This window comes from Cucumis melo, chromosome 3 (assembly GCF_025177605.1).
Source record: "Cucumis melo cultivar AY chromosome 3, USDA_Cmelo_AY_1.0, whole genome shotgun sequence".
Lineage (NCBI taxonomy): Eukaryota > Viridiplantae > Streptophyta > Magnoliopsida > Cucurbitales > Cucurbitaceae > Cucumis > Cucumis melo.
In genome coordinates, this window is record NC_066859.1 from 17,329,030 (window position 1) to 17,338,815 (window position 9,786).

At 32.3% G+C, this 9,786-nt stretch overlaps 1 protein-coding gene across 1 annotated transcript; it reads right to left on the reverse strand.

Annotated features, from left to right (window-relative positions):
* Window positions 1-5,979: 5,979 nt before the first annotated feature.
* LOC103502253 (uncharacterized) lies at window positions 5,980-9,048 on the reverse strand. The gene is made up of 2 exons (XM_008466123.3): window positions 8,587-9,048; window positions 5,980-6,855 (listed from the first exon to the last, which is right to left on the reverse strand). The coding sequence occupies exons 1-2, from the start codon at window positions 8,936-8,938 to the stop codon at window positions 6,200-6,202; spliced, it is 1,008 nt and encodes a 335-aa protein (XP_008464345.2). The 5' UTR covers window positions 8,939-9,048; the 3' UTR covers window positions 5,980-6,199.
* Window positions 9,049-9,786: the final 738 nt, after the last annotated feature.

Below are 9,786 nucleotides of genomic sequence, written 5' to 3' on the forward strand. Positions count from 1 at the left end.
ATCAAGATCAAATTCCTTTAACAAGTTCAGGGTGTTAATTGTTGGTCTTTGAAATAGGTTTATATATGTATGACATAAATATGTATATGATTTTGTTTCTATCAATGTAGTTTTGGGAAACAAGTTTGTGGAGATTGCAAATTGGATTCCTTCTCTAACTATTATATATGCTCTCCAAGTTGAAATTGAAAACCCCAAATCCACTAAGCTATAAAATAACCCATGGAAACTATTGTTATAACACTAGAAGAAATATGACCTTTGATGTCGGTTGGTAGAAATGAAAATTGATCTTTAATGTCGCTTTTTAAAATGTGGATGTTTAATGTCGGTTTTAAACTGACATCAAAGAGGGAAGATTAATGTCGGTTTAAAACCGAAATAAAAGCCTATGGTTAAATTTTTTCATTTTTTAAATTTTGTAAAATTAAGTATTATCCCTCCCTTTACTCTCACTCTTTTCCCTCTCATCTTCATCTTACATAAACTCTCCACCCAAGCCCTCTTTCTCAATTAGTCACTCTTCCATTGTTTCTCCATCCACCGTCCACCACCGCCGACTCTTTGTGCCCAGTTGTCCCTCATACCTCTCTTCATGTCCAGTCGTCTCTAGTGTCGCACCGTCCCAGACCTTTAAAGATCTGTCGTCCACTAAACTTTAAAATCGCCATCGTTGTGCTCCACCATTTGTTATTGTCGCCATTACCAGAAAATTGATGGTACGTCTGTGGTCATGCAGATCCGATAGGTAACGTCGGTGTGGTAGCAGATCTTGTGGCGTTGTGTATGGTTGCAGATCTGGTAGCTCACTACTTTCTTTCATTTTTTGGCTTTGTTTTGGCTTCTTCTTTCTTTCTAACCTAAAATAAAATGTTGATGATGATTTAATTTCCTTTTCACCTTCAACAATCACCTCCTCATATTCTCTGTAATGTGGCTTTTGTTATGTTTGTAGGAAATATAGACCACTCACTTCAAAGTTTAAAGAACCCATTTAAATTCCGTACAAGTGACAGTACCTAAGATCTCAATAAGAGGTAATTAATTGGGCTTAATTTTAATGAAATTCTACCTATTTCATGATAAAAGAAGATTTCTTAGATTGTAGAAATTCTACCATACTTTAATTAATAGATACAAAATTGGGCTCATTGATTTAAGGGTTAGATGCCAAAATCTATTCACCATTTAATTAGTAGATAATTGCTTCAGGTGAATTAGTAGGTAGATGGGGATTGAGTGATGTTGGCTAATTTGTGACTTTATTTGGCAAATGAATATGGATTTCAAATGGGTTCTTTACACAAAGCTCTAAATTGGAAAACATTTGTTGCTAAATGACTTGAAGGTTCAATCACAAGCTTTTCATTGTTCAGAAAACTCTCTTTTATGCTTTACTTTTGAAAAAATTAAAAAAAAAACTTCATGAAAACTATAAACCAAACATTAGGTAAGTATTATTCTTTTTAAACGTGAGGTATTTTTTTCTTTGTAAGTATTATTGTTTTTTTGCAAGTAAATTAGCTATTCCACCCTAAAGGAAATTTGTGTAATTCCTGCAAGTACAAAAAAGGTTGAATGTTGCTGCTACTCATCTGATGGAAAATTACTTGTTGGTGGTGGGAGTAATAAAAAGGTTAAATATATTCATATTAAGTGGGTTATCAAAATTATTAAATCTCTTACAAGTCAAACTTTTAATGTTCTTGATGATTTATCAAGTATGGTGCCATGTTGATTAATTGAAGTATGTATGCAATATGTTTAGTTTCTAGAACATTTCTTAACAATTTTATGGTGCAGGCTACACTGTAGTGCACAAAGTCTTTTAAACAATTTTATGATAACTGATATTCGCTTTAGTCCAAGGACATTAAAGGATCGCAACACTTTAAGTGATAGGACTGTCAAGGTTTGGGATGTTGATAATGTAAGCGAGCCAATTTTTTTTATTAAATGGCCTGAATCCATTATATCTTGTATTCTTATAGTCTGACAATTGCCTGCAATATTCTAGAGAACAAGAATTTTCTTTGTTAAGCTTTTAAGAATAACGACTCTTTCTACTTGGCTCTGAGATATTTTACAACATGACCAATCACTTCAGACTTTCACCCTAGTAAAGATGACCTCATTTGTGCTCTTCTTATATTAGTAGCGAGATCAGGTATTGAAGCATTAAAAGTGGTAGTTGTGTTGGCATTTTTAAGGTATAAACTTAAACTCATGCTTTAATTCTGATTTCTTCATATACTGCACCTGGTATTATTTATAAAACATCACCGCTGCATCGCAATGTACTAATATGTTTAACAACTAAATTAGGGTGGTGTGACAAAGTTGAGGTTTCAATCAAATAATGCAAGAATGCTTGCTGCAATAGCAGAAAAAGTTGTTTCCATAATTGTTATAAAAACCCAAGTTTGCAGACTTAAATTACAAGTTTGTTTATGTATAGTTTACTCTTTTGTGATTTGAGTTCCCTCGTAAACTTGCAAAATCAAATTTGTGTTCCCTTATAAACTTGCTTGATATTAGATTTGCTTGTGATGTTGGATCTCGAGATAATTTGTTTTTTAGAGAGGTTTCTTGAGAATTAGGTACTAGTTTAGCTGCTTCTCTTCATTTTTCATCTAAATTCAAATGAAAATCTGTCTTTTTTTAATGTGTTTGCAATTGTAGAACAAAGTGAAAGCAAAAGTATAATAGTTCTAGTAGTTGTGACAAGCATATCAGTATTAATCTTCTTGGCTTCAATCAGCATTTTTACCATTAGAAATGTATAAGAAGAAGAGCTAAAGGTATGTAAAGGTTTCCTCCTCATTCTTTTGAATCATAAGGTATTTGTTTCCGTTTTTATTCATCTTCAAGTATCAACAGATAATGAAGTTACTATAACTGAGGATCTATATCATGAGAGTGAACTTAAGGTGTGGATTATGATAACTGAGCTGCAACGAACAATTTCTAAATTTCTGTTGATAGCCAAGCAATCCTTGCTGGGTGTTTTTCAGGAATTTATTATCTAGGTGGCGTGTTTCCCTTATCCATGTAATGCCATTTTTGTAATGCTTATAAATGTTAATTTCAGCTCCTCTGTCGTATTCAATTGAAAGATTGTTTATCCATTTTTCTCTCTTAGAGCTTTGCTTCACTTTCTTGATCCTGATAATTCCAAGAGTAAGGATGATTTTATTCATAATTACAAGAATCTTAGTTTGTTTGATGAGATTGAGGTTTTTTATTCTAGGACTACTTTGTTTCACTTTGAGAATGTTGCTTTCACATTATCCTTTGCGATTTTGATCTTTTTGTAGCTCGCTAATGTTCACATGGAACTGAAGCCTCACATCCTGTGTCGTGTTATCAAGGATGTCGAGAAGTCTTTGCCTCCTAAAATTGAGTGTATTATGTCTCCGCTTCAGAAACAGTAAGTATTGCACACAAACACTAAAAGAAAACAAAAAATCAATTTAATAAAATTACAAGAAGTTGTGGTTACTACAATATTTTCAAGTATAGAAATTGATGTACAATGTTTGGTACTTTGTTTTCTGTTTTTAGACATTAAAAGTGGATTTTAGAGCGCAACTTTCATGACCTAAACAAAGGAGTTCGTGGGAATAAGGTAGCATGATTTATTTTGTTTGTCGAGCTGGTGGCTTAGGTATAAACCTTGCAATAGCAGATACAATTATCATATTTGATTTAGACTAGAATGCACAAAATGACATACACGTTGATTTTAGAGTATGTTTTTTAGTGGTCTTTCTTGAGAGGAGGTTTCAATTTATAGATTAGTTCCATTCTCTACTTTGTTGTAGGCAATGCGTAGAGCTCAAAGAATTGGACAACATGAAGTAGTTAATATCTACAAATTTATTACAACCAATAATGTTGAGGAAGATATCTTGGAGCTAGCAAAGAAAAAGATAGTACTGATAAAAAATTTATTTGTTAAGAATGATTCTGATGCTTATATTTGCATTCAATCTATGGAAGCTTCCTCTTTGAAAATGCTTTTTAATCTTGCTTTGCTGGCTTCATAGTTGGTATTGTTGTACTTTTCTTGAACCTAACATAATTTTTCGAATTTCTTTTAGATTTATTGTTACAAATAATGGATCAGGACATGATGTTGCTGGCTTGAGGTAAGGATGTATTTAATTCATTCAACAAAAGGTGCTTGTTAATTAATTTTAGAGTGTTATGGAGTACGAAGAACATGAAAAACGAGCTTGGGGTGTTGATTTTTCACGTTCTAAACCTTCCATGCTTGTATCAAGCAATATTTGACTGAAGCACACACTATCTTGAGTTGGGGAAGATTATTGATTTAAAATTAGATTTGTGATTCAAAATTAGATTTGTCATTGATGCTCATAAGTGAGGATTAACCAGCAATTCTCTAATTTTTGCATTGCAAATTTTCATTTTTTTCAATGGTTGGATTTAGAGTAGAGGATATTTGACTTCTCAACTGTGGCACTTGAAAAATGCTATCCTTTGTTGAGTCGTATTTGTAAATTAGGCAATATAATTTTGGATCCATACTCAAATTGTTACTACCACATGATTTGTAGAAAGTGTCCAATACAACTGTGTATTACTCAAGTCTGGGTCAAAGAGTTAATAGTTTGTCAGTTGTGGGTGTTTTTTTTTTCTTAAACAAGTTCTTCTCCTGCTTACTAATTAACTTCAAGTTATAACATTAGGTTCTTTCCATTATGTTTTTTGCGATACTACTTTTAGGTACATTATTCTTTTTCTTTTAACAAGTCAAAATTTGGTGCACAAGACATTAGGGAATTGCTTACTGACTTCAAACTGATTACTTCAGGCTCCTCCATCTTGGCCTTTGGTTGTGCTCTATGTGCCTAGCTTCAGGTCTCATTTCTCCACTCCTCACCTTCCACTCCCTTGCTAACGTTTCATTTCACGTATAAAGTTTTGTTGGTTGTTGGTAGCTTGCCAGAGTTTGGGGCCTCCCAGAAATGGAGGCTCTGTTTCGGGTATTGATATGAAGGTGAACTCTTTATCTTCTTTTAGGTTACATGATTATGTTGAATCTTATTTATCAGAAAGTTTTAATTTGTGAAAGAAAATGTGGGTTTTGCAGAAAGGTTCCTCATGTGCATTGCGATTCAAGCGTACAAAGATGCCACATTTTTTTCAAAGCTGCCTTGGTAGAATTTTAAATATTAAATGGTTTATTTGGATATTGTTTGTAGAATGATTGAAGTCATATCAAGTTGAAAGCCAAGCGATTGTGTACATGGCCGAACGACCGTTGAAAGTTGAAGGCTGAGAAGGCGTTTAAGATTTTTAATTATTTAAGTCTTGTATTAGGATTTTTTCTGTACTATTGTAGAATGTATATATAAGCACAACATTAAGATTTCATTTTGTGTATACAAATGTAAAAGACAAATATTATAGTTTCTAAAATAATATTAATTTCATTGAATTGTTGGCGTGAGAAAAAAATATTTATCTACATGGACCCAACGTCGGTTTATAAAAAAAATAGACAATAATGAAAAGATTTAATAAAAATAAATTTGAAAAATGGGTCCAGAACAAGACAAAGATGTCGTTTTAAATTGACATTAAAGAGGCCTTTAATGTCGGTTTAAAACGACATTAAAGACACCTTTAATGTCGGTTCTAAACTGACATTAAAGGTCTTCAATAACACCATCAAAGATGTCGGTTTAAAACCAACATTGAAAGTCTTTAATAACACTCGCAAAGATGTCGGTTGTCAACTGACATTAAAGACCAAATTTCTTGTAGAATCAAAAGTAATTATTTTACTAAATTTCCATTGACAACTCCTTGGAGCGGGGTGGAGGGTTCAAGATGTGGGCTTCAATTATAATTCTTCTAAACGGGAAAGCATTAACATTAAAGATCAATACAACGATTTAGGAACGATGCTTATACCCTAAATTTCACAATGTGAATTCCAAGGGCATACGAGAAAAACCTATAATTAATGAAACAAAAATATAATAAAAAATTCTTAGTATCCATAGACGTTCTTGTGAGGAAATTTAGAAACAAATGCCTTCATGGCCAATTCTCCCCCTCTAAGACTCTTTTCCTTAATTCCTTGTACCAAACAAGAGTAATTAACAAAACACACATGAAAATCAAACCTAAAAGACAAAACCCACAAGGCAAACGTTTGAACGAATCAAACTTCTTCAAGCTTCTCAAGCTCAACATTTTTGGTGGGCGTCAAAGGGATATATCCATTCAACAAATAAACTTGAAGATGATTCGATAGGGCCGACTTGTCAATATTCTCTTGGTGGTGTTCTTTGCAGACAAAGTACAATACTGTCTCCAAAACAAGCTGCCATAAGAAGAAATTCAAAAGCAAGAACAAGCACACTATTCCCAAAATACCCCTCCCAACTATTCCAAACCAAACTCCATGGACCACAAGCTTCACAAAAGCCTGTTGAATGATCACCAAAGAGATATTGATAAGCAACAACATGAGTGTGGCTACTAACATCTTCCCCTTCAAGAGCGCCTTACTCTTTGCCATTGCTTTAAATCCATATGATTCTTCTAAAACCGTTACAACGCTCGAAAGTTGAACTACGACACTTAAATATAATAAGCCAATGAAGTAGATAATGAAGAAGACGACGAAGATTGAACCATTGACATCGCCGAATGGCCCGTATTGTAGTAGGAGAATGAAAAGAAGTAAAATGAAAGCGAATACCGCAAGCAGATTATAGGCAAAGAATGAGGCGAAAACGCAGAAAAACGTGACTACAAGTCGTTTCCAAACTTTGGGCACAATGCTAATGATTTGCTTGAAAGATATCTCTCGACCTGCGTTCATAGGCGGAGTCAGAAAATTCATAGACAAGCAAAAAGGTCGACTTATTGTAACTTGTTGTGTACACTCAAAAGAATATGTTCTAGTCCTACTGTTTAAGAATTTTGAATGAAAATCGTTATCAACGCCTTTTCTTCATATAATAGTTATTTTAGAAAATGTTAAAAACGGTATTTATTTTTTTACAGCGTCGGGTGAAGACACAAGCTACATATAATCAGAAAAGATGAAAGAAACGAAGACAAAGAAACGAACACCGCACAAAAAGAGTTCACACAACTCAACAAAATATGCCTAAAGGAGTAGGAGTCAACTTAATGATAAGAAGTTCCAAGACACTTTGAACAAATTAAAACAATTCGAGTAACCTAGTAGTTGGTCGTTGATAAACTTAATAACAATTATTTGTAAGATTACAAAAAATTAGTCTAGGAAGTACAATTTATGTTTCTCATTTCTTGTTTCTTTTTTTAACATATTATCCTTTTGTTTCTACCATTTCTCTTAAACTGGCCGACTTTCCTCCCATATATTGAATTTTATCTCAATGAAGTGTTTGTGTATTTCTAAAGTCAACTTAAAGAGAACAACACAAGACTTCTACGAACAATGATATATAAAATTCAGAAGATTAGTTGGAAACTTTCCTCTTTTTCGTTGACCTAATTTTTCCTCTAAACATTTGGTAACTTATTCGATTTTCACAAATCTCATGTTATTACGGCAAAACTTTCCACCGTACGTTTTCCTTTATCTAATTGTTATTTTGTTTTAGTTTCAAGTCACCAAATATTACGTGATGAAACCATATCTAGTGGTAAATTTCAGTTTAGGAAGTATTTACTTTTATATTATGGCATTCTTTGTATAGTTTCACCTATGATTGAATTGAGATATGAGTTTTGGTTTCTTCTACCATCCAAAAATTCCATTTTCAAGTAGTCAGATTATTTTTTTATTATTATTATTTTTTGTTTTTTACTTCATTGAAACCAAAATATTACATTTCACTAAATTATCCATCCGAACGAAGGAGGAAGATGACCAAGATATATTTACAATTGGGGTCTATATATTGGTCGTACAAGTCTTATTATTTTCATTCAGCTAACTACAATATAAGATGTCCGTTTCTATTAGAACCATGAAGATTCTCAATTTGATGTCTAAGCTTGGAATGCTTTTGGTAAATTAGACATGCACAATTTAGAATAAACAATTTACAATAATACAATTATTTCATCTCTCTAAATTTGTAATTGGTTAATATTTGACATTATTTGCAATTATTTTTTCATTCTTTTATTTTTAGATTTCTGCGTTCATATCCACATTTACACATATTTACAATATATATACATCTAACTGCTGTCTTACTATGCAGAAAAGATGATTATATTAGAAATTATTAAGTCGCAATCAGAGTTCCAATAAATAACTAATTATAAGAATTTCCATTATTCATTTTTATAAAAAAAATTTAAAATTTCTATCGATATTCCTATAGAATCTAAGCTTCGATATTTTCAGCAATATCGATATTACCTTTGATGAAACATCATCTCCTTAAAATGGTTTCACAAAGGGAAATGGTACAGTTGAAAAACGTTAAAACAGGTGATTAGAATTAAAATTTCTTCGAAAAGAATCACAAACATATTATTAATCTTGAAAACTTCATGACAAAGCTAAATTAGAGAGTGGAGTAGCTTTTTCGCTCTTACCCGTGTGTATGCAAGCGACCGTATAAACGACGGCGGAGGTCGAAAGGAGAGAGAAAACAAAGAGGAAGACGATGTAAGAGATGTTGAAGAGCCAAAACAAGGTCAATTTGGGGGTGATGAGATCAGATAGTTCATTGTATTTGCGAGCATCTTGATCTTGGTTGTTTTTGTGTAGAAAAGATACGTGGTAGAAGAAATTGCCAAAAAGAAGATTTGAAATCTCCATATGAGCCAAGAAGATGAAGGTAAGAGGCAGAATTAATGAAAGAGCAATTTGGCTGAAAATTTTTTTCCATGTGAGGATGATTTCGTAGGTTTCTTGAAAGATATCTACGATTTCGAGCAACACCATGGTTTTTTTTTTTTTTTCTAAGGATAGATGAGAAGATAGAGAAGAAGAAAGAGTACCAGAAGGTTTATAATAAAGAGTTGAGAGTAATGAACTTGTCAAGGTCTACCTCAAAAAAAAATATATATATATATATATATTAAAAGAAAGGAAAGAAAAGAAAGAACTTGTCAAAATGAAAGAAATTTTATGCGTTGAATTAGTAAGAAATTAAAGTGGAACAATCGATAAGTTTGAAGTAGGAATAAACAAAAGTGGTAATCTTTTTTATATTGAAAGTTGTCAGAAGGTTGAATTAGCAAGACAAAAAGCCCGTTAACTACACAGAAGGATTAATTGATCTAGGTGGCTTTTATTATTATTATTTTTGGAAAAAAAAATATCTTTTTGATCCTTTAATTTTCAAGAATAGATGCCATTGTTTTTTGAAATTTTATGTAGTAAAACTTGTAGATAGCAAATGTAATAGGTTAACCATTATTAATAAACACTGACGGATTTAGTATAAGCCTAAGGACTCAAACCCTCCCTCAACTTTATCGTGTTTATATAATATATACAAAGATAACTATTAATTTGAAATACTTGAATATAGCTTAGTGATTACTTTGTTTGTATTTTATTGTTTTACATCATTATCGTGTTGAAATTTTTTATGCAGTTATTGACCATGCAACTTCAAGAGTTAAATAATCGTTTCACTGGAAAAAGTATCGAGTTGCTTCTTTGCATGACATGTCTCAATCCGAGCAACCAATTTACTGCTTTTGACAGACAAAAATTCATTTTCCTTGCACAGTTTTATCCTAGAGATTTTTCAACTACAGAGCTTGGTATTCTTGAACATCAGC